This window comes from Bombus pyrosoma, linkage group LG17 (assembly GCF_014825855.1).
Source record: "Bombus pyrosoma isolate SC7728 linkage group LG17, ASM1482585v1, whole genome shotgun sequence".
In the NCBI taxonomy this organism is placed as follows: Eukaryota; Metazoa; Arthropoda; class Insecta; order Hymenoptera; family Apidae; genus Bombus; species Bombus pyrosoma.
In genome coordinates, this window is record NC_057786.1 from 3,113,207 (window position 1) to 3,138,862 (window position 25,656).

The 25,656-nt window shown below is 33.8% G+C and overlaps 2 protein-coding genes and 3 long non-coding RNA genes across 20 annotated transcripts in view; 3 read left to right on the forward strand and 2 right to left on the reverse strand.

The window, feature by feature from the left end:
* Positions 1 to 4,163, reverse strand: part of LOC122577048 — a 42,146-nt gene extending 37,983 nt beyond the window's left edge. Inside the window, exons 1-5 of one of the 8 annotated variants that reach the window (XR_006320021.1) lie at positions 4,005 to 4,162; positions 3,856 to 3,925; positions 2,524 to 3,761; positions 2,316 to 2,367; positions 667 to 2,218 (exon numbers count right to left, since the gene is read on the reverse strand). This is a non-coding gene — a long non-coding RNA (uncharacterized LOC122577048). Of the gene's footprint in view, positions 1 to 666; positions 3,762 to 3,855; positions 3,926 to 4,004 lie in introns of those variants that run through there. The other 7 variants (XR_006320015.1, XR_006320018.1, XR_006320017.1 and 4 more) reach the window with 7 other exon arrangements.
* The window catches only part of LOC122577046, a 31,145-nt gene extending 14,826 nt beyond the window's left edge, over positions 1 to 16,319 (forward strand). The window contains exons 1-3 of one of the 3 annotated variants that reach the window (XM_043748123.1): positions 4,292 to 4,620; positions 4,798 to 5,070; positions 12,297 to 16,319. In XM_043748123.1, coding sequence (XP_043604058.1) covers positions 12,339 to 14,039 — 1,701 coding nt within the window. In that variant the 5' untranslated portion in view covers positions 4,292 to 4,620; positions 4,798 to 5,070; positions 12,297 to 12,338 and the 3' untranslated portion in view covers positions 14,040 to 16,319. Of the gene's footprint in view, positions 1 to 4,291; positions 4,621 to 4,797; positions 5,071 to 12,296 lie in introns of those variants that run through there. The other 2 variants (XM_043748122.1, XM_043748124.1) reach the window with 2 other exon arrangements.
* Positions 5,077 to 11,785, reverse strand: LOC122577049. 3 transcript variants are annotated; one of them, XR_006320022.1, is made up of 3 exons: positions 9,853 to 11,785; positions 7,835 to 9,760; positions 5,077 to 7,756 (listed from the first exon to the last, which is right to left on the reverse strand). It is a non-coding gene; the product is annotated as an uncharacterized LOC122577049 (long non-coding RNA). The 3 variants fall into 3 exon arrangements; XR_006320023.1 differs by lacking the exon at positions 9,853 to 11,785 and having other exon boundaries at positions 7,835 to 8,940; positions 9,505 to 9,841; XR_006320024.1 differs by lacking the exon at positions 9,853 to 11,785 and having other exon boundaries at positions 7,835 to 8,104; positions 8,399 to 9,841.
* A 5,148-nt stretch (positions 16,320 to 21,467) lies between the features above and the next one.
* Positions 21,468 to 25,656, forward strand: part of LOC122576846 — a 23,864-nt gene continuing 19,675 nt past the window's right edge. The window contains exons 1-2 of the long non-coding RNA XR_006319918.1: positions 21,468 to 21,709; positions 21,805 to 21,856. This is a non-coding gene — a long non-coding RNA (uncharacterized LOC122576846). The remainder of the gene's footprint in view (positions 21,710 to 21,804; positions 21,857 to 25,656) is intronic.
* The window catches only part of LOC122576843, a 22,722-nt gene continuing 19,356 nt past the window's right edge, over positions 22,291 to 25,656 (forward strand). Inside the window, exons 1-3 of one of the 5 annotated variants that reach the window (XM_043747682.1) lie at positions 22,770 to 22,880; positions 23,404 to 23,519; positions 23,877 to 24,078. In XM_043747682.1, the coding sequence (XP_043603617.1) occupies positions 22,848 to 22,880; positions 23,404 to 23,519; positions 23,877 to 24,003 (276 nt within the window). In that variant the 5' untranslated portion in view covers positions 22,770 to 22,847 and the 3' untranslated portion in view covers positions 24,004 to 24,078. Of the gene's footprint in view, positions 22,881 to 23,335; positions 24,079 to 25,656 lie in introns of those variants that run through there. The other 4 variants (XM_043747681.1, XM_043747683.1, XR_006319916.1 and 1 more) reach the window with 4 other exon arrangements.

Genomic DNA, 25,656 nt, shown 5'->3' on the forward strand with positions numbered 1-25,656 from the left:
TTCTTGGAAATGAACAAGAATAACGTGTCTTAGGTACGCGCAACTCTCTCTCTCTTTCTCTCTCTCGTTCCCTCTTTCTCTGTGGGGTTTTGCCTGCTCGCTCGCTTTCTTTCTTTCTCTACCCTCCTCTCTTCCTCTCGATTCCTGTCCGTGTCTTTTTCTTCTCTTTTTTTATCCCTTCCTTTACCAGAATTCTTCGTCAATCGTCAGATACAACGTACGACTATTACCTGCATTATTTTTCTTTTTTTTTTTTTTTGTCTTTTTTAAATATGTATGTATGTTATTTATTGCAGTGAGTCTTAATGACTGGTACGTATATCTTCATTTACACAAGTGCGCGTTTAGTAGAATTTCCCTTGCTTTTTAACATGTTACCTACATGTATCTGTATCGCAGTGCCGCCAATATAATTTTTATAACCTATACGCCAAGTGTTCTATTACTGTATTAGAATATATTTATATTTATATTATATTTATATTATTTTCAATAACTTCAACATTTCTCTATCATGGTATACTTAATGTTAAAATAAGCATATTATCATATATCACAATATATCATCATATTTTCGCTAGTTTGCGGTTTCTTTGGTTTCTTGACGGTTTTTTGGAACTAGTGTTGTTGGTCATTGTCAGTTTCAAATATTCAATGGAGACGAAGCAGAGGACCGAAATAAATATGTTATTTGTAAATCATACAAATGTTTAACATTTCCAAATATCGTTTATCTCCACGTTGGCAGTTTTTAACAAAAATGTAAAGGAAAAAAGGAAAAATTGAAGGCGCAATAGGAGCCAACGAAAAGTGTAACAGTTACGTAGCTTACCGCTAAAATCAATTAAAATTATCCACGTCGACGATCTTAAAACATACATAAAACATCTAGTGATTTATCACTAAATATCAATGGAACACGATAAGTGTTATTTTCCACGCATCGGCTAATTGGTATGATTAACGAAAGAGATAGAACTTTTTTAATGAAAACGTAATATTTCGTAAAATTTGGAATTCTTATTTGAGTGAACAATTCAAGTTGCTAGGTGTTATACAGGGTGTCTCATTTTAACCGATCCATGTAAGTATCTCACACACTACACATTACTCGAAATAATGTTTCAAATGAAACTTATATCGATTAAAATATTTTTTACCTACCAGCAATCATTATCGATGACAGAAATTTAATATTTAAATAATATTAATATTAATGAAACCGGAATTTTTTTTTTTTTGGTTAACTGTAATTTGGTTAACCTAAATTACACTTGATTAATTATGATCATTACATTATCGATGCCGAAAAATTTTTTTTATTATCGCCAACCAATATCAGCTGCGAAAACATTATTTTTTGGTTACATTCGACTATTGTCAATTTGTCATTAACATTACTGATAATTACCATTCATTGACAGCATAAAAGTACTTAATTATAAGACTTATTTATTAAGTAAAGAAACTGTATGAAAATGTGTGAAACAACGAATAAGATAAAAGTTATGGTAGTACAATATTTTCATTCTATTTCACATATTTTCGTGCTGTTTTTTTAAATGCAATAAATTTTATAATTAGCCTTTTTTATGTTGTCAATGAATATACGCTAATTGCCAGTGATGTTACCAACAATTGACAATAGCCAAATGTAAACAGAAAATTATTTTGCTGCCGATAATGATTCGTAATGATTATTCGTAATTAAAATAGAATTCCTGTCCTCGATAGGCAACGATTACTGGTAATCAAAGATTGTACTTAGTTTGAACGATTATTTACAGCCAAAATAAAATTCTGTCCATCGATAATGATTACTAGCAAGCAAAATGAAATCTCCGTCATCCATAATGATTACTAGTAACGAAAATTGTATTTAATTAACTAAATTAACTCTTCTAACATAACCTTAAAAATTCGCCCTATAGCAGTTACAATGTCTGGCGTTTATAAAATAAAAATGCACGTTTTCCTAGAGACCATGCGATGCATTTTTTAATTCTTTGCAAAAAGGCGTTAAGGTACTTCGATCGAAAAATGGTTAGTTTAAAAGATACTTCGACTTTAATCTCGCAAGACTTATCGTATGAAGGACAAGGAAAGATAACGCAGTGCTTTTATGTTTACGTTTTCCTTGTTCGTACGCTCGATTTCGTTAACGTGCAAATGCTCTTCAAATTAAACATTTCTTCACACAAGTACTTTAGTACTTTGTCTGTAAAAAATTAAAAATTTCATGAAAAAAAAATTGTATAAAAATCTATAAAAAGAATTGTACAGTTGCATTTAAAAGAACAACGATAGCTCGAGACCTCGAAACCGCGTGCACCCAGATAAATTTGATGGTCATCGTAAGACGCCCCCCTTGAAACAGAACAATTTTCGTTCGATACACTTCTCCCAATAATATATAGTTTAGTAAATATTTGCGTGAGGCGATTAAAATGTTACAGCGCTCGTTCGATCGGAATGTATTTCTACGGTATCGCGATTTTGTAAAAATTGTCAAGTTTTACCAACCTCTGATCGTATAACAGTTCGTGAAATGTTTGCCAATGTCGTGAATATCGGCGGGGAGGGGGTAGCTAGTCTGGCAGCGGCGATCGATTGGCAGCCAACATCGTAAGTGTACGGCGTCAAATCGTCGGAATTCGTGACGTTTCGACGGGAGGCCCACGGAAATACGAACTCGTAAGCGAGAACGATGACGCGATAGCAGAGGCGAGATCGCACGTAAACCAGTTAAAAGGAATCCATTTTTCCGCGAGCCATGTGCTCTGTCGCACATGCAATAGCGACAGCTTCGATCAGTCCTTGCTAATATTTATTTTTATCCAACTTGTTCAACAATTGCTACGTGTAACATTTTCCTTCCTGGTAATGTTCTATAAATAGAATCAACAAATCAAATTCGATGAATTGCATCTAATTTAGGAAGATTGTCATTGGCAACGATTTAATGGAAACTTGCTTTAAGATCGTTGTTATTACGAATTTGTAAATTTGCTTTAATTAAAATTGTCCAATTGCCCGTGACACGCGAACGATTATTCTCGGACGAACGCCGTCCTAAAATATTTGATTGATATGATCGGAGCGATAAACAGGTTCTATGAATTGCATCTAATTTAAAGAATTACGAAGAAAACGATTTAGCAGTTAACTTATATAGTGCCAGTTACACGTTGTGCAACGTTACTTGTCGCATACAAAATACATTAGTGTTAATGTATTTGGAATGGCTACAAACAAACCGTCGGAGTATCTCCAAGCGAAACGTGAGAGACAAAATTTGGTCGTTTATTATGCTTTACCGTAGAGGAAAACCTACCGAGAGTCCCACGTATTTTACAATATCTAATAACCTGTTAGGTAACCAATCATTTATGTACTAGTACTGAATCCTTATTCCAACTCCGAGTTTTCATTATTGGCATCGTTCAAAACACCCTACTCAATAAATTACTAATAAACTAACGATTCAAAGTCCATTGGGAACTCGCGTTTTCTATCAATTAAGAGCTAAATTCACGCTCCTAAGATCCTTCTTCGGAAGATCTTCCGCCGACTGAATTCGCAACTGCGCATGTGCTACGAAATTCGTTGTAAATCTGTTCTCCGTGTTACGTTAACATAGCACATAGTGTACTACTAAAATATACATATGTAATCAGTGTGTTCGTTCATCAGATTCCAACAAGCCCACATAGAGGCTCCTTTTATACATTTTTTCATAATTTGTTTGTTTTCATCGTACCCTGCAACGTTTGTTTCCAAGTTTAGGAACTAGCACAACAAAAAAAAAAAGAAAAAGAAAAAAATGAAATTCCAAGAAACAGTTGCTCAACTTACTTTTACGTAATACACAGAATATTCATCCGCTAGATACGTATCTTCTATTCGATCTTCTATGTTTTTGTACCTGTATGTTTATATAACTAAGATGATCAATATAGAAGGTAATATTCTAGGCCAACAATTTTTGTCATTTTCTTCCTTACCGTTTTCATTCATCTCGTTCGTGGAATAGTCGAACGGCGGCTTGTTACGGTAGCAAAACGTAGGCTGAAATTCCGCGTTAGTCGCAAGTTATTAGTCGAAGTTTGAATGGATTGGTTCGTTAGTCGTTTCCGTATCGTAGCCATCGCTAAAATAGAGTTCTTAATGCTCCCTCGACGAGTCTTCCACGATCTGCCCCACCACTCGGCCCTGGATCACGTGCTCGCCCCCACCATGTTCCTGTACAAAAGCAATTATAGATTCATTCAGTGAGTAGCAGCGCCAGTGCTATCCCGACTTTTACGTTGGGGCGGTTGGTCTGGTAGCTGTTCTCGGCATTACGCTTCGACAATCTTTGAAAAGTAGACACCGCGTATTCGCCAGACAACTGTATTATTTATTATCGAGATTCTATCGAATATTTCACCGTTGCCGATCCTTAAGGGCAATCGAAGCAACTCGCCAGTTTCTATCGCGTGCATTGAACGAGAAATATTTTTAGCAGTGCTACGGCTTTATTTTCGAGAGACGCGAGGTGAAAGTGGAAGTGCCTTTTCGGAGAAAGTTTCGTGGGGGATTTCTTCTTCTTCGCTGTCACCGAATTACTAAAATATTCCAGTAAGTTACACTTTTAAATATTCTACAATTTCTATCGCTCGTTTACCGGGAACTCGACCGTTCCATGCTAATTTTTTCACCTTCCAGCATCGTTCTGGATACATTTACATCCGTTTTAACTGTCAGCCTATGAATTTTAATGCGGTCCGCAGCTGAAACTTTGCTTTACGTTTTCAGTCTTTCCTTGCAAGTTCATTGTTTCCTGCGGACACTGTCAACGCTCTTTTAACCGAAATCCGGAATATTTCGTTCTGCTTTACATAGAAGATTGACAAATTTATCGCAAGCTTTATTAGCCGATCAGACGAACCACATTTCCCATCAGTTTTTCTTCCTTTCGGCCTCCTTTCGCGGAGAAAATCACTCGAACAAATGGGGGAAGAAGAAATACAGAAAAATAGGAGAATTCGTGTTTTACCAACATGTTGCACGATGTTCTAGCGTTAAGAGGTTAGGAAATGAACCAGTTTGTAATAAAAATTCGACCACATGCAATGTTTCAATATTTATAATTTATCATTGTAAAATCGTTTTACTGACTTGTTGAAGACACTGCGCGTTCAAATAACATTGCAAATGTTAATATTTAACAGATTCGCGGTGTAAGAAATGGAACAGTAATCTTACATTTGCTACTTGATGTTTTGCAAATTTTGTATTTCGCGGGAAAAATTTCCAATTTCGTAATTTCGTCGTTAGATCAATGATTCTTGCAATGGTTGCGTTAAAATGGTCTTATGCAGAATTAAAATTAGTCCGGAGGAAAAAAATTATTAATTGATTAATAGCCTGAGGGTAATGCTCTAAATACTTGCAACAACAAAAGCCGATTCTTTCACGGAAGCAGGTTTATTTCCGCGAAGGCTTGTAAAATAAAATTCACGCTTATCTGTAAGTGATAAAATCCGTGTTGCCACTCATTCGAGGAACCTCTTCTCATTTATACTTGCTGGAAATCTTGCCGATAACGAGGCCAGCTACAGTATCATTCATAAATGGTGATTACTCAATTAGCCGCGAAATTCCCTAGAACCGTCTTTTATTCTCATCATAGATAGAAATTCAAATACCAATTGGTTCATTTAATTCTAGTAAGATTTTGAAAATTAAAATTGTTTCGCAAAAGGTTTACAAAGAGATGGTGATTTGACCAAAAAATTGACTTTGTTTATTGCTTCAAAGTATAGAAAATATTTATTAATAAAAAAAAAAAAAGGAAATGAACTAAAACTTTCTCATCCTGTATATTTACGTCCTTTGGTGCTGCATATCGAATATTTTACGCTCCCAATTCAACTATCCGTAGTCGGTAAATAATTACTTAAAAATATTAAAAAAAAATTGAGAAGTAAAATACAATGTGATATTTGCGAACGTCGGCCGCCGTTTCTGAAAAGTGCTGTATAACGAAAGGACCGTAGAGGCATCGATGAAGTTGACCAGTAAAATTAGCATTCGCTACGACGAACTGTATTTCGCCGGCGTATAGGTCATCAGCCCAGTTCGTCGTTTTCCAAGAAGACGAATTTCTAGCCAGGCCCCTTGAAAACAGGGTAGATCCCAAACCCTTCTCTCGATTTATGATGCCTTCGAACCACCTTATGACTTCGAACGTGCATCGTAAAACTCGTTCGTTGCTTTTTCTTCGCCAAATTTATGCACTCCACCGTTCTTCGTTTATCCTTACACACGTGAACGTAATAATCGTTTCTTAGTGTTTATTCGTTTATCCTTTAATTTTTTATTACCGCTTCTTTATTATTTCAATTTTCTTTTATTACCCTAACCTTTTCTCTTTTATCCAACGTCGGCCATATACAACGATGTGTATTTCCTAACCTCTTTTAAGCAATTTTTGTGTCGTACATTCTTTATTACACAGTCGACAGTTACGTTTACATTAAAAAACCGCGAATAACGAATTATTATTATGCACACTGTGCACATGTAATCCTACTCAAATCTTTAGCTAATTCGTTCGCACACATTTGGAGCATCTACGTACGAATGATAAAACGATAACCACAGAAATGATAAATGTCCGTGGTAATAAACAGGTATGTGTTAATAAGTGAGAACGACAAGGAAAAAAGAAAGAAATTATTTCTTCTTATAAATATTTCCGCTGGTGCATTTTTACGTCCTAAATCTTCGTGATAGGACAAAAAATATATTCTCTTAGATTTCTTCTAATTTCGTGGCCCTCCATCAGAGTCTCGTTCTGTTTCCTCAAATAAAACTACGACGTCCGATTCTGCGAAGTCCTCGTTGCTCGAAGAAAGATTTTTCTCTCCTTCTCTCTCCTTCGGCCGTTTCCACTCCCCTTAGCATTCCAACGACAGGAGAGAACAGATGGTCGAGGAAGAATAAAGATCAGGGCTACTGTGAATAGTAAAAAATCGAAATTAATGAACAAAACATGGCCGTATTTCTATTTTACACAATCCACAAATTCGATTCCTATAGTTATTACGTTCTTTTTATTTTTCTTCTTTCTTTCCTTTCTATTTAAATACTCGGAACCTTATAAAAATAATCCGCCAGGATCTTATTAGAAACGAAGAAAATGTTGGAAATTATAGGTGGAACGAAATGTGCAGTGCTATTGTACTAGATGCAAATGGATGTGATATAACAATCATTGAACATATAAATACAAGAAGCATGTATGTAAACTATAAAGCAGTACCGAGGAGAACTTGATGTTATTGAAGCAGTAAATTAAAATAGACATAAATAAAAAATCATAATATGTACTCTATGAATATTGAAATACATTTTTTCCCGAAACCTTTTAAACTAGAGTTCAGCGTTTTTGCGCATATTCTAAGAACACGTAATTACACGTCTACCATCAAACTCGCTATTCATACACTTAAACAACTATTTGTATGTGTATTTCACACTTATGTGCATTTGAAATACAGGCTGTCTCATTCTAATCGATCCGTGCGAAACATCTGCTAAATTATACATTTACTGGAAATAGTGTTTCGAACGAAACTCGCTTTGTTTCGAGGGGGACGCTTCGCGACGGTCGCAAATCTCGTCTAGGTGGATGTGTGTTCGGGATCTCAAGGTGACCTTTGCTTCTTAAAACGGGACCTATGCATCGTTCGATGCACTTTTTAACTTTCTACAAAAATAGTCTTAAGATAGTTGGACCGAGAAATGATTAGTTGAATTAAAAGTGCTTTAATCTTGTAAAACTTACCGTATAAAGGACAAGGAAAGATAATTCAGCGTTTTTATGTTTATGTCCTCCTTGTCTTTCGTACACTCGATTCGATCTAATTAACATTGAAATATCTTTGAAATTAAATATTTTCAGATACAAAGTACTTTGATAATCTTCCGCGGGAGAATCAAAAAGTGTGTATCGGATAGCGTAGAGAAAAATACAGTTTCTTCATTCGGTTCCAAAGTGTGTGTAGCTTCGTTTAAAGGTCACCTTCCTCTTCTTACTGGCGGGCATTGAAAAAATCTACACAAATTTGGCATATTATTTTACTTCTCGAAATTACTGTACGTTATATTGATACTAATTAAAATAGAATTTAAACGATGGAATTTGAGAAAGCGGAAACTAGCAAATTTTAATTACTGCCGCTCTATCGAAATATTACGAGACCTAATTATTCTTTTCATAGATTTGCTCGCTCGGTTAGATAAAATATCAGTGTTGCGGCTTTCCATTCTTTGATTATTATTCTTGAAGAAAAGTAGCTCTAAATTGCTTCGCTAAACGCATATAACATCTTATGTAATTATACGTTACCTGGAGCAAATCTGCGTAATAGGTACTAATTGATAGATAAAATCTTGTTTTCAGTCTTTTTTCACTTTGAACAAATTTGCGTTCTTTCTTGCTTCTTTTTTTTTCCCCTTCTTTCTTAAGAAAAGTGCATCTACGATCGAAAGATTATTTCGCGAAAGAAACGAATATTGTAGAGAAATAATTTCTCACGCGAGCGAACAAAGCTACGTTATGGTACGTAGAAAAAATTAAGAAAGGGAAAAAAAGGAAGCGATTTTACCGACGATAAGCGATTCAACAGAAGTGATTTTTTAATTAACATTCTTCGGGCAAATAGCATGGAATCTTAGAATTCCAAAATAAGTTGCGAACGACAACGCTTGAATGCGTAGTAGGCACTTTCATAAAAGTACTGTACATATATTTCAATACCACATAATTTCGATATCGTGTACGTGTCATCAATTGACGGCTATTACTTCAAGGAATACTCGATAAGGAAGTGAGTTTGCGTCATGAAACAGAATAATTGTTTGATCATTCCATATATCCACTTGACAAACCTGCAACCATAGAAAATATTTAGGCAGATTGTAAACTCAAAGTTTGATAGAACTAAAAGCTCGAATTGCTATGCTTGTCTTTTAGAATGGGCGAACGATTAGATAAAATTCAGGTGAAAATGTTTCTAAACATTTGGTGTTATTGTTTAAAAAATAAAAATATAACTAGATACGTTCTTGAAATATTTGTCATATTCACGTTAAACGGCGTAAAAAAGATTCGTATTAGAGGTGTCGAATTCTCTATGAGTCTGACAAACTTCGAACGATTCTACTTACAAGATTCGAAAATAATTCGAAGACAATACATTTCTTGTTTCAAAAATAGTAAAAAAAAAAAAGAATTTTTATTTGTAGAAAGCAGTATATGATATTATTGAAATATCTCGCTGGTATCTTAAATAAATAAAACAAGTAATTTTAATATCATGCTTGACAGATAACACGTACGTGCACATACATATATTTCTTATTATTCGCCAAGATGCATTATAGGTATATTATATTTGATTGATTTTGTATCTAGAATTGTACATTCGTGGAAAATGTTATCTTAGTAATTACCTTTACCGATACCGATAGCACATTGTAACCTGACTTATCGATGACGCGAAAAAAGGGGTTGTAAACATGTGAAGAGCCTTTTGGTGGAACCGATTATGGGGTTCCGGATAATACCAATTCGTCGATGACGTGATGTGAAATCGTTTCTCGAAATCGGCACTGGCACTCGTTCCTTTTATTCGCAACGATGAATATTTATTGTAACTGCAGGTTTGTTAATCGTGACACGACGATTCTGGCGAAAGTGTTCTGTTCGCTGGAATATTGCGTTACAAGAAAAACATTGATTCTTTTTTCGCGGCGTTTACGACGCCCGCTATAACGTTCATCGATATTGTTCGTAGATACCTGTGTTTTTAAGAAACGATCGGCTATTTCGAAGCCAGCGTAAGAGGCACGGAATAATCGGACCATTACCACGCGAATAATTCTCGTTTTCTTGGTACAAATGGAGAGAAAAAGGAGAACACCGGCTATTACTACAAAATATTACTATTTAGTGGTATTTCGATTAAACGCTTGTTCAAGCTCGAATACCGCAGTTGGTGATATTTGAAAATTGAAAATATCCCTAGCGATGTTGTGTGTTTGCTTTTCAAATTTAATCAAATACCGACGCGTATGTTGTTATTATCATTCAAGGTTTGTTTTAAATTACAAACATGAAGTTTATCTCGCACGAAACGAGCAAATATTTGGTAAAAGCTCTGAATATGATTGATATAGGGAAACCAGTAGTGTCGTTGCGAGGTTAGGAGAGGAGAGGGGTATTGTCAGTTGGTCGGCGCCAGTAGTGGGGCAAAGAGAGGGTGTGCAGTGGTGGGGAGTTGGAGAGGCCAAGAACAACTTCTAAATGGGGGCTTGGCCTTCTAGCGTTGCGACACGTTCGTGGAAAAGCGGCTCCGTGCCGCTTTACTAACACTCGGACATCTCTCTGCCACGTGGCCCATTAAAACACAATGGGAAAAGAAGGCAGCTGCGGTACGCGCGAACGATGTCGAAAGATGCGTCTCTATTCCTGCCGGGATCACGGTAGAATGCGACACCTGGTCTTAAAACTATGAATCGTAAAGCCGTACGTGGAAGTTGCGCCTGATGTTTCGTCGATTATTTAAATAACCTCAGTGAGACACTGACAAGGTTAACGGACTCTTATGTCAACGAGTGACTCGACCGCCGATCTGTTGGTAGGGGGAGATGCATGAGAAATCGATTTAAATTCATTAGACAAATTCTTTGTATTTCTCGTTTTGCGTTTCACGACTATTTCTTGGTACTTTGTTTGATTTTATAACGACGTTACGATCGTGTGTATTGATCGAATGGTAACAGAGATGCATTCATCCCTGACGAAGTGAACAGAAATTACCAATTAACGGGATTGCGTAATTTTATCGTTTTTATAGAAATTTCATTTTCCTTTTCTCGCTCAAACTCATGGACAAATTCATCAATCTTAGAAACGATTTCCACGCAATGTTTAAAATATTAGTAATTAAGGAGATCCAGAAGAATGGGAATAATCTGATTCTGTTCGAATTCCTTTGTTTACTACGCAATGTACAATTATTCACTGTTTTTTTTTTTTACATCTGTTGATCAGCCTTGCAAGAACACGGGTTGAACACGAAACGTTTTATTCTTAGAACAAGAAACAGCTGCAAGTGGTGTATAATTATTTTATGACTTGATTATAATGTGCTAATAAAGTAAGGTGGAATTAAAGAAACGTAATCTTTCTTTTTCTCTTCCTTCTTTTTTCACTGTTAAAAGAGATCAAATTTTGTTTGTAAAAGACTCTAGAACTTTGTAGAATGAAATAGCTCTATAATTAAAAATAAATTATTTTTTTATGTAAGTTATAACTCATTGGAAATACGTTTAAATTTACTTAATCATGTATGCAATAGCACCTAAAAATTAAGAATTTAAATTAATTAATCAGGCTGAAATAAAAGTAACATGTAAATTAAAAACGTCGGAGACCAAGGTTCAAGATACTATTTAAAATTTAATATAATCAAGATTTACTGCGTTGAAGTAAAATGAAGACAAAAACAAAATTACTGAGGCATGTTAGTATTTTTAGTTGGAACAGATTTTCATGGAAAATATCTTACGCAATGCGGTCAATTACGTAAATTATGCCAGTCACTTATAAATAATCGCGTATAGCAAATGATTATAAAGCATTGCCGTATAATTTTATAAAAATTTTAATGCATTTTAAGACAATTTGCTTTATTTTCTTCTAATATTTTTTATTTATATTATTATTAACATTTTTATCCTATTAATTTAAATAAATAAATATTTTTTATAAAATATGCTTCTATAAAAATTATATAAGTAAAGTATGGTGCTTCCGAATATTATATTAAGCTATACTATAAGAGTACAATATATTTACAATTAATAAATTTTTATTGGAAGTGTGATCCATTTTATTTGGCTAATTGTAAGAAGTAATAATTTAAATTTTTTTAAATTTATAGTAATATGCTTTAAATCTAGATGATCTCGATCTCAAATAATATTAGTAAATAATTATGTGTATCTTGCTAATTACAGTAATTTGTTTTTATCGTATTTTAAATTGAGTTTTATTATTATTAAATCTGACTTTTGTATAATTTAATAATTATAAATCAAATTTTATTAAAGAAATATTTCTTATGTATTCAGATTGAATATTTATAATATTTTATATGCTTTATATTTTAGAATATTTTTATACTGTACATGCTAGTTTCATCAAAATATTAAAATGATCTTTGTCTTTTCTGTTACAGATACAAGACTGTTATGCTGAAAACAAAGTAGTTTTACAAAAAATGTTGACAGTAATGTGTCCAAACTGTCGTCACCGATTTCCAGCTCCAGGTTGTTGCAGAGCTCAAAATATGGACGAAGATAATACTCTAATTCATCCAACAACCTGTTATTATGGTGGCCTGCTAGTTCCTGAAGGCTATAATAGTGGTGGTGGTTGTTTTATAAATGCACCAACTATTATACAACCTGTTATCAATTCCTTCAACTTTCCATCGATGACACTTGATTTGGAAAAGCCAAGAATCGATAAACAAAAGGAAGGTTTCCTTCAAAAATTTGAAAAAAATACACAAGTTCTTGGATTTCCATTAATTAATGAAGAAATCCAAAAAAATGGTTCTGGATGTCAAATCACCACAAGTTGTGATTTAACTGGAGGAAGTGTAACAATCACAACACCAAGTATACAATCCGGAGGCTGTTTAATTCAGAGTACAGATTCTGGAACTCTTATGCAAACACCACATATGGAAATCCGTCCAAAATTATCTGGTGGTGGATGTTTCGTGCAAAAGACATTATCAACTGAAAATCAAGAAGCCGCCTCTACTGTATTTCATGAACAAAGGAATCAACAAGAAAGTGTGACTCATGATAAAAGGATGTTTTTAATACCCCCAAGTGGTTGTCAGGAATTACCAGGGACTCGAAGAAATATCCTACCGCAAAAAGCAGAAGAGGGAACTTCATTTGAAAATTGTGAAGCAAAATCAGTTTTTTCAAATTTTCAAGTGACTAATGTGCCAGTCATGCAATTTCAACAAGCTAAAAGTTCGAAAGGAAATGGTCAAGAATTAGATCAAGATCGAAATTTTAATTGTTGTTGTAATAATGTTCAGAAACTTTATCATGTTAAATCGAATAACTTTCAAGTTTCTGAAGATCGTAACTCCATGGTTTTAAATTCTAATCCAGGAGTACAGATTCAAGTAAATGCAACTGTACAGCTTCCTGCAAGTTTAGGACAATGTACAGTAAATATAACTGCAACTACTACAAATTCGCCTGAATCTTTGGCAGGTATAACTTCAAGAACTAGAAACAATTTTAATGGTGGAGGTTTAGTGCAGAAAAATGAGACTAATAACGAAGAAAATTTTGATGAAAGAAGAGACAGAACTCCAACTACTCCAGTCTCTTGGTTAATGCCATGTCCCTGGAGTTTTGATAATTATATGATGAACAGGGATGCAGCTAGACTGAGCGAAGTTAAAAGACTTTTACAAACTTGTGGTTGGTACCACGAAGGTCTTAGTTGGCAACAGAGTGAGAATTTATTGAAGAATGCTGCGATTGGCAGATGGCTGATGAGAGATAGTTCAGATAGCAGATATATGTTTGCTGTGTCTGTACAGACTGCTAGAGGACCTACCTCTGTTAGAGTTCACTATTTTGTGGGACAGTTTCGATTAGATGCTGAACCTAGGCTTGCTTTTGCGATTCCTCTTTTTGATTGTCCAATTAAGATGCTGGAATATTACGTGGAATATTCAAAAAGTGTTGATGAACATAGAAAGGAAGTTTGGGTAGATTATAGTGGACAACTGTATAGTGAAATTTATTTGACGAAGCCTTTAGTTAAAGAAGTTAGGTCTCTTAGTCATTTGGCCAGGTTAGTTGTTAATAGGAACAAATTACCCACAGAACACTTGCCACCATTAATTAGAAATTATCTAGCAGAATATCCATACAGTCTCTGAAAAATGATGCATAACGTTTTTCTGATTTCTGGATTTTCTTTGTCAGTATTTCATACAATTTTTAAATTTATGTACTAAATGAATTAATAAATTAATTTTAGATAAATATATAAGACGAATATTTATGAACTGATAAATTTAGATGTATTCCAGTAAAATTCCTCCCTCAATTTCTATTAATTTGTAGCAACAAATAAAAATATTTAATAAAATAGTTTAATTCAAATATCTTATTTCAGCTTTATAGTACAATATAAAGTAATGGAAATTTTATTGTATTAGTTCCAAAAGTCAGAAAAACTCCAAAATGTTATTTTTATACATTTTAAGACGATTTATATCAGAATTTGTGGAATAATATGAAATATAGAGTTTAACTAGTGAGATACTAGAACTTACACTTTTATAAATTAAACAATTAAAAGCAGCTCCTATTATTTTATTAAAAGGGTTCATGAAGTTGAATTGTTGAAATAATCAACGAATTCGAAAGTTAGATGAAAGCGTATAATTTTGTTCATAGTCAGTAAAGAGCATAATATTGTAAGATTGATTATTCGACCGAGTTTTTCCTTATTTCAAATTTTCTTGAAAGACAGGGTACCATTTACATACCCTGCTCGGACCAATCAGTCTTTGACGAGTTTCCTCTTCATAAGTAATCGATAAAACTATTTGTTTTTAAGCTTTTCTTGGATCTGAAACCCCAATTGATCGTAAGTCTTGATAAGTAGTTTTTGGAGCATTAAAAGGACGTATTAGGAAGATGAATTAAATTTGATAATTTTATTATAATATTGTAACCAACTGTAACCAACCTGTTATAATTTAAGAACCATATTCTTGTAATTATGATAGCCTTTTTAATGCTTTGAAAATGTCTTACAGATTTTTCAGACATTGATTATTAAATTGTATATACATAGAACTCGGTCGGTTTTGATATTTTTTGAACAATGATTGACAGCGTTCTTTAATAGTGGAAAATTTGTAGGCTTTTGGAAACCTGGAGATCATTGTTTCAAACTTAAAACTGATTAAGAATAGTAAGAATGATATTAAATCGGCTTCACTGAAGAAATCGTAAGGCAGTATTAGATTTTAAAAAGCGTCGATTTGACTCTTCGTTCTTCAACGGTACTAGAATTCTAAAACAGTTCATTGTCAATGAATATACCACTGATTTGCAAATTGATTTTCTATCGTGACAAAGTAAAAGACTATGATTTCTTACCGCGAACTTGAAGTTTTTAGTAGGATGCAATGTATGCTATAATATTCAAGGGTAATTAGCAGTAATAAAAGTAACGTCATTTTCGATATTACGACTTATTAATGTATTATCGAATATAATACTGGAGATGATACCCTTGTTGCATGTAAAATGAGACGATCTATAAAATAGTAATATTTGAAACGAAGAGTTGAACTTTGCAGAAGAATCAAACGCTAAATTAATTTAATTTTCGTTTATTAGCGAGTTTCTCTGAATGTATATGGTACGCGTGCGCGCGCGTATGCGTGAATGTGTGTAAAATGAATTTGTATATGTACGAATAATAGGAAATGCCATTTGAATGTCGATTGTTACTCAAAAACGTAATCGATATATTTTTCTAAAGTAAGAATCGGCGACCATTTCAAAGCAAACCCAATTTTTCTAATGTAAAATATTATACGGGATGTTTCCAAAACTGTGCCTCTTTAGATAAAATTATTAAAAGGAATTGCATCGTTTGAAACTCTCTCTGCATTTTTCCGTATAACTAATAATCTTTCGATGGAACACCCTGTATAAATTAATATAGGAATTCTTGTTCATTGTCTCTATATTAGAGATATGCTTTTAAACTGTCGATATATCTACCCTTCGTAGACCATTTCAGAGAAAGAACCTAGCATAAAAGAATCACTTTTCGTATTAACCGCCAATTATACTTATCTCGATATGTATTGTCGTTGACAAAGTAAAATTAATTTACAGTTACCTAAACTGTACATAGTACTGCATAAATACGAGACATTCTGTAGAATATTTAATTCTTCTTGACGATGAAGTGGTAGCTACTAATATTATGCGATGTTTGCGTTATTACGTAGCAAGATTGCGAAGGGTTAGTTAATTTCGATTTTCCTGATTCTAAAAGTTGATTCGACAGAGTATGTTTGTTGTTGAAAACTGCCACTCAACGAATCCTACGATGTGTTTTATATTGCGATTATAACAATGTATAGTGTGACATGAGTTAAATTATTAAAGAATTATTTATTACCATGAAACATTCATGAAATATTATTTATACTCCCCCTTCAAAATTTATTTTAATATCATTATTTTATTAAACGATAAATCCATTTTTCCATTAATTTATTATAAATATATGTATAAGATGTTTGGCGTTAACAACCTCCATGATTTTTTCATCTAATAACCTGAAAGAAAAAGACATTTTAAGTAAAGTTAATCAGAATACCGTAATGACAATCGACTGTAACGAAAAGAAACTGCTAAAAAATTTGTTCCAATAAAATTTAAGATAATATTAAGACTTCAATACGTATAGGTTCAGCAATATGTATCAGGTTAGGTTGCTTCTTTTAAATAACTTGCTTGGAAATGTAATCAAATAGTTTCTTACAGACGTGTAAGTTAAATATGAACGTAATTCGATGATACTTTGTTGCTGAAATAGTAATCACATTTCTTGTTTATAATAATTGTGTACATACCTACTACTAACTTATTCTGAACTTGTCAGTGTGACGATTATTTATGCCGATGTTAACGATTTACATACTTGGCAGGATATTTATAATCAACCGTTTACAAAACACACATTAACATAATCGAAGAACTTTGAAGTTAGATAAATGCTGAACTATATAGTATTCCAAAGTTTATTTGCTTTTACGCATCCGAACTTAATGAACAAATTAAAACATTTAGAATTCTGTGTCGTGTCTGTCGAAGGTAGCATGCAATTGGAGAATGCTTATTAGATGTTCGATAATAATACAATTACATGCTATGAACAAGTGTATGACAAGTGTAATTAATCCTTATAATACATTTAGTCACAAAGTATCCATTCTCTCACTGTTCAACTCAGAAGTCAATACTGCTAATCATGTCACGATGATAACGTCGAGTCTTTACGCGTGATCTGTCATCAGAACTAAGACAGCTGTATATGTGTATGATAAGTATATATATACATACATGAACACAAAATGCAAACGAGCGTGTTGATCGATGACATTGCTTCCGAGTTAAATAGCGAGATGATTTTGCACGTTCAATAAAAAACCTTATTTCGTTTCCGAATGATGTAAGCAAATTATTAAAAAAAGATAAGCTGATTTGTTATTCCTGAATTTGTCTCAACGTTATCCACAACTGATAGAAATAATTATGCATATTTATGAAAATATGTAAAAGTGACCTTGAAACTTTTTAATGAAAGCGGTTTCAAGAAAAATTTTTTCGGTTTTCAAGAAAATAACGCGTATAAAATTTTGGCCAACCTGGTCACCTGTGACGTACTCATAGATTTCAACGATGTACCTTCTCTGAAAATTTGGTACATTTAACTTACTGCATAGATTATCCTGTACGCATTTGAGCATATGGAACATTGTCGTTGGTTGTGTCAGCATTTATTTTGCCTCTTTATGTAATCACGATTTTATGCGAATTTCTACAGTTAAGACCTTTGATCACCAAATATTAATAAGTTTGAATATTCCTAACTGTTCATTTCCGTGAAAAATGACCCTCAGTTTCGGCTTTAGCGATCTAAGGTACCTCTGAAACGGCACATTCAGGTAACAAATTTTGCAGTTTGGACACTACCCGTTATCCGAAACCTTTTTCACATTTTTTTGTAATGTAATTTATTTTAGATTCACTAATAATTAATTTTAGTTGAGAACATCTTTTCATCACCCTGTTCAAATAATTTATACGGATTTAAATACCAAAATTGCCACAATTTTGAACAGTACTGATTCATAAGTTTACTAAGGGCCGCTTTTAATCTTTTCAAAAGGATTTTATATTTTTAGTAGAGTTTTTAAGCTTTCTTAATATGCTTTTAACTGTTTCGCAACTACAAACGAGACATTTCGCGATTGTGATCGAAATCGTTCGTAGTCATACTACGTCACGGACGAGATATCTTGTACGTTTGCTTATTAAAACAAAAATAATAATTATTGAGAAACAGAGTCACGGGACATCTTAACGACGTTGTAATACGAATATCTTGTCGGGGGATAACATCTTCCGTAACAATATACAAACGGTATTGTGACGCGAATAAGCTGTTCGTGTCATCGCGCGAATGGTATCGGGCCGTTACATATGTCATCCATGGTTACGAACAGTGAGGAAATTGAAGCGCTCGCGCTTATGGACCTGCTTGTTCCCGTACTAGTGCTGCACCATGCGGCCAAGCGCTAAGTTCAACTGAAATTAACGTACGAAAGGATCTACAAAATTAAAGATCTGCCCTGCTTGGTTGTAATCTAGCATATACAAGAACCTATGTATTTAAGCTGAAAGTTAGGGATCTACCCTATTTGGTAGTAGACTAACATAACCAAGAACCTGTTGGAAACCTATTTAATCGTACGGTTTGATGGAAAAGTTCATATCTACTTTTCTCTCCGAGATAGACAAGTATGAGAATAACAAAATGACGCAAGACTGAAACTAATTAATATATTGTACGTTGTCTTAGAAGGAGAAATTAAGCATTTACTATATTTTTGAACGATGATATATATAAAGTAGAGTTACAAACAGTACAAAATGTCAATATAATAATTTAAAATAAGAAACAAGGAACATAAATAATATATTTACAAATAATGGACATATCTAATATGTATGTATATCTCTATATCAATAGATCTATAAAGGAAAACCATCCAAAATGATTCGGTCAAAGACGTGTATTATATAAGTGTAGATTTCTGTGTTGCAGAAAGTCCAAACAGCTCTTCGCCTTTTCTCTTGACGTTTGAGACCTGCGCCTTTCTTTCTTCACGTCTTTCGATCGCGGATCTTCTTCGGCTATAACGAAGAGCTTGGTTGAATGCTCCTAGAATCATTGAAGGAATCGATTCTTCAGAAACTATGGAATTGGGAAAACGATTGTTTCGTGGGCTGACTTCATAGTGATCTTTTGCTGCAGTATATTTTTTAGTTTCTGCCTCTTAGCCCATCTTTTTGCAACTTTTTCTTCTCCGAACTTGAGCATGTATTTTGGCCTTATATAAATGTTTCCACCTCAAGACATCTAATCTCCTCAACTTTTCACGCAATTGATTTCTGGACATTTGGGTCCTTTTGAGGTTTCAAATTTTTATTTTCTTTCAGCTGAGCATGTTCATTTTGCAATTCTATTTCTCGGAAGGTTTTCTTTAGGCTTTCCTTAATTTAAACGTCGCAGTTTGTCTGCGATTCAATTGTTAACTGCTCAATCGAATCCTCATTTTCAGCGAATCTTAGCGGTACTCTTGTATAGTCTAGCATTGGTATATTAACAAATAATTCATTTTCTTCTTCTTCTTATTTTATCCCTCCTTCATTCGCTTCTTGTTATTGTTGCTAGTGCTAGTAGTTGCACTGATGTCGTTCTTCTTGCTCTTGCCCTTCTTTTCTGATGAGCTGTTTTTCGATAACGTGCTGCTTTCTTGTACATCCACTCTTTTTCTTTTATTTTGTAATATATTTGTTGGTTGCTCGGATGCAGTATGCTTCTTCATCTATTCGTGTTTTTTGTATAATTCTGTTTCGAGTCAACAATGATCGGCACGAACATTCATGCTTCTTAAAGTGGCACTGGCATAATATTTCAGGAAGAGATTACCTGTTAAAAAAATAGTTCATATAAATAATAAACGAAAGTAACATAGATAATACGAGTAAAGCACATTGATGTCAAGAGACAAGGTATTGAGATAAAAAATTACAATGTATTTACATTTTAGAGAAACATCGAAGATATTAGTTATTGAACAACAAAACTGAGCTGTATATGGAACAGAACCGGATTCGCCGGCCTGCACCGAAGTTTCGCGCAGGGACGTAAAATCATTGGGCGAAAACTGGCGAGACTCGTTTTTTCAGGAATCGTCCCCTCCTTATTGTGTCGTCTTTCGTTTACGAAGAAACCTACAATACTTCGCCGATTTTAGCAAACTGTATCGTGTTTCATGTCATTTTAATTACAAAAATGTGACGGACATGTTGATGAAAGTTTCATAAAAATTGGTCAATAATATGAAAGTTTTATTGTTGTATTGTTGCCCCGTCGATATTCGCTCTCGGATCGAGAAATACTACTTGGCACTATCTCTATAGTCAGTAGTACATGTTTAATGAAGTAAAGGTATGTAATTGTTTATTGTAAATCCTAGAATACCATAAAAATGCTAAAATGTGCCCACTGTGAATATATTTTAATTGAAACATTAGACAATTGTACGAAAATCGAGATCCAAGTGTTGCGAGAATGGAGATTCTATTCTATATGTCGAAACTGAAGTCCTAGACGTGTCGAACGTAGAAAGGGACAATGCGAGTGAAAGACAAGGTGGAACTGAGAATCAACAAATACGAACGACCTGTGATAAGCTGAGTCCTTCAATTCAAACTTTAAATTTTCTTATGCTTGATTTGTGATGAGACTTTTACCAACTCGTTACTTACATTTTTATAATTAAAATGACATCAAACACTCCATAGTTCGAAGCATATTTGCTAACTCATTTTAATCGGAAAGATGTCACAATATTGATCGTATAGCGATATTCCGTTATTATGAACACAATATGTGTTTAAATAAATAATAAAATTTACCGTTTAAATGGTTATCACGTAAAAGTAAGGATGCCGTAGTACCAAACTTTATAAACGCATTTATAGAAACATTCATATGTCGTCTCTATTATCTGTTCATATAAGTGCTATCAGAAAATGCCAAAAAGGTTAGGAAGGATGGTGACCAGAAACGAGATTTAACCGAAAAAATACCAGTCGCAAATGTGTTAATATAAAACATTAACAGATACAAAACACACGTCCGCACAGTACAAATACTAAGTACTTACCAGCTTTTCAAATTCTTTCTTTATGAAGGAGATTGTCTTTTTTCGGAAAGTAATACAGATGATATTATCGACGTCGACTGTTGTTACATTCGATGTAGACGTAAATGTTTTCTCATCGAACAATTCCCTGCAACTGTATCACATAAAAACTTGAGGCAAACTACCGAAAATTACGCAGGATTCAGGAAACATAACGTCGCAAAAATACAAAACAGTGAAAAAGTAAATAAAGAAAGAGAAAATTAAATATAACGGCAAGAAGTCTATATACGCTATGATTTATTGTATCATATTCGACAAACATTAGGTTCGGTTATGTGCGGTAGACGACAGACGAGTAAATCCGGGTAAAATTTGTTTTTCCCAACATTCGTTAGAAGTTCCAAGATAAGGATGGGGGTACCAGGCGGATTGGAATCTTTGCAAATTTATTGGATGAGAAAGAATTCATGGAAGCAGAAGGTAAATGCTCACGTCTATTGGTTATCTCAAGATAGCAATTGACCAATTCAATTAGCCTTCAAAACATCTAAAGTCCGGAAAAATTGCAGGTGACAATATTTTTACACAAAAAGTCGCTATTTTATATTAAAAATTATTTTAATTCCATGCTTTTCAAATCATAATAATAAAATGTGTTTTATAGCATTGTTTTCTAGAAGATAAACGCTACCCCACCATCGTCTACCATACCCATGGTACAGAAAAACTGCTGATTCTGAGATTATAATCAATCCACTCCGATTGTCGATTCCTGCCTAAATTATGTTATCGTTTGTCTGTTGTTTTTCCTTGACAACGAGCGAACATGCCGTGTGACCAAACACAGAGCCGTTGGAGAACTGTTTTCTTTCATCTTCGCTAGTAAATAGCTCACAGACAGTTAGTAAATATGTCACAGTTGCTAGATGATGTCTTTAATCAAATTCGGAAAAGAGAAGGTTACGAATTCAATATTTATTCTTTTTATATAAATCCATCGATTATTCTGCCCAGGATAGCTTAATCAAAACGAAATATTTTGCATTTTGTAAAAAACTGGAGGTTGTAAGGATTTTTGTATTCTACATATATTATTGTATTCTATATTCTACGACGTATGAATCTTTTACATGGAACATTGATACATGAATCAATCAGAATGAGACTTTTTGTATTTTGTTAATATCGTTCTTCGATACCTTTGAAAAATTGTTTGATTTCTTGGCGGGAATAAATACTCAGTAAACAACGAATTTTTCACGAGCCTTACAAAAAGAAATTTTGCGCAGATTCAATCTGTCATCTACCGCAGACAGCGAAATACATATTTAGCACAAATAAGTACTGTTACTTCACGAGGCTTACCATAGGCCGTGTCCCTAACCCCCGCTCGTGATGCTACAATGTCGTAGTCAGATCGTCTTATAGGACCGGCGAAATATATACAATATAGCCACAAGTGCATGGTTATCATCAAGCAGGGAGTTCTAGAAACGTAGATTCGCCATCGGTCCGTTGTTTCATTTACACAAAGAAGGTGGCATACGTGATCATAGGCGTGAGCGGTGGCGTGACCTGAGCGTAGTGGGGGTCGTCTCCCACAGATGACAAAGAAATAATCGAAGGGCAGCAGTATCATTTGAGGATTCGAACGTTACAGATCGGGAGTTGCAGTCGAATAATGTCAAAGTCGCTTAGTCAAACGGAATGCATGGAGAGGTTCAGACGAATCAAATCCAGGTCGCTAAATCTAACAAATACATCGAGAACTATCATAAAGTCGGGTCGAATTACTAACAAACTAATTATATTTATGATTAAATAATTTGTGACGTGTACATTATATAATTTGAAATATTGTTAAATATAGAAGTTTGTTATTAAGCCTGTTAATTCAATATTAAATTCATTTGAACCACCTCTGTTATCTTAATCGGAACAGAACGACTAATTCGCGGCGTCGATTATTAGAATCGTAGCGAGAATTTACGCCTCTCGCTCACGCGTTTTCCTTGCGACCGCGTCTGTCCGCGAACGAACGTAACAAATAAATCATGGCCTCTGTTATCTCTCTTAGTTAAAAATTTTCCAGCTAAAATACCTGTACCTAATTTCAATTGTCATTCGTTTTTATTTAGTTAACTATTTTAAATTATGTTTATTAATTTTTTTGTACTTACTTTTTACTTTTGTAGTGTGTGTTCACGGATGTGTGCGTTGTTTTTTGTAGCTCGTTTCAAGCTTTTGTGTCGTGGATTTGCAGAAAAAGGTTAAGTCAATGGATATTTGCACCTATGCACCAGCGGTTCATACGAATGGCATTAATTGTATCATTTTTCGAAAGAAGAGGATACCATTCGTAAAAAATTTCAAAAGTTGGTAAGTACAAAGTGTTCGTACTCTCCATACGTGTGTTTTGTATTTGTCATTTCCCTACATTAGAAAATTAGCATATTAACGTCCGGTATTTCTTCGGTACTCATATGAATAGAGTATAGAGATAACATATAAATGTTTTTAACTTAGGAATCCATCGGTTCAAAAGTTTCACGTATTTAAATTTCGGTATTTTTAGCCTACTGTATGGTTTATTTTAATGTGATAACCACTCAGACGGCAAATATTATTATTTATTGAAGCGCATATTGTGTTCAGAATATTGCTTTGCTGCAGATGAAACACATGTGCTGCAGCGCAACAATACGTTTGTAAAACTTTCTAGTACTTTAAAAATAGTTTTAGAAAACGACAATTATCTATGGGCACGGACAACCTAACAACGCAGAATTTGTTGGAATTAGCATACTTTTTCGTCTTCTTAATCTCTGTGTGCTTTGTTATTTTATTGCCTGCGAATCATTAATTGGATACTCGAACATCCCCGTCATCTCAGCGCCTGTCCCCCACCTGATATGAACGGAACGTAAGAGTTGGAAAATTAACAAAGTCGAGGTACATCAGCGAAGTGTCATCCTATCACGTAATGGGCAGCGCAAGAACTCCCCCGAATGTCGATGCGAAGAGTGGGTAGAATTGGTCCCACGCATTCCAAGTAAATCGACATTCATTGTATTAGCAACCAATGGTCAAAATGAGACGAGTTTTGAAAATTTGGAATAGTTCATTGAGACATTTATAAATTCACAATTTGAAAATATTATAATTTGAAAATAAACTGATTTCAGTATAAATATTTTTATTTGCTTACACTTCCTGTTTAACTTTCGTCACTTATTTATTGTCAATCTTAATCATTAGCATTGTCTCTACATGTTCTTACAACGAACGATAGCAAAATAAAATTATTACGTTGTTATTAATTGATTAAAGGCTCTTAATAATTGTTATTATAATTATGCATTTATTTTCGGTTGCATTATTGAATTTTATTCTTTTATTTTTAATATTACAGTAACTGTTACATTCTTTATAATATAAACGCGTTGTTATAAAAAGTAAAATAATCTCTCTTTCGTCTCTGGTAAAATTTGTGCTGACTTAAATACGGATTTGAAAACGAACTAATTTACGACAATTTTGAACGTTGTTGATTCATAAGTTTACTAATGTTCGATTTCGATCTTTTTAAAAAGATCCCGACAAATGAACGGCTTTAATGTTTAATCTAATGTTTTGTATTCGTTGTTATTTTTTTGTTCATCTCACTTTATGTAAATTCTTACATTATCTGACCAATTTCTCAATTTGTGTTAATATAAGAATGTTTGCAAAAGTTAGATGAACGAAATAAATAACAATGAATGTACAATTTTTAATTAAATTCTCAACACACTCATTTGACCGGGCATGGTGAGGTTTGTGTTAATTTACCTTTAACCATGGACAAGATATATTACGATACGATAGTACGACTGAGCCATTTCGCGATTATGATACAATATCGTTCACAGTCATACTACCTCATGGTCGAGATACCTTGTGCACTTGCTTATTATAACAAAAGTTGTAATTACAGAAAAACAGACTAACGGGATATCTTAACGATGGTGTAGTAAGAATATTGTGTCGCGGGATAACATCTTCCGTAACAATATACAAACGGTATTGGGTCGCGAATAAACTATTCGTGCCATTGTGCGAATGGTATCATGCCGCTACATATGTCGTCCATGGTTACGGACAGAGATGAAATTGGAGTTCAACTGAAATTAACGTACAAAAGGATATATGAAATTAAAGATCTGCCCTGCTTTGTCGTAATTTAGCATACACAAATACCTATGTATTTAAGCTGAAAGTTAGGGACCTACCATATTTGGTTGTTCACTAACATAAACAAGAACCTGTTGGTTTCGTAGTGCGGAAACCTATTTAATCCTACGTTGCCTAAGAAAGAGAAATTAATCGTTTACTATATATTTGAACGATGATATATATAAAGTAGAGTTAAAAATAAAACACGTTGTCAATATAATAAATTAAAACAAGAAACAAAGAATATAAATAATACATTTACAAATATTGGACACATCAAATATATATCCATATCTCTATA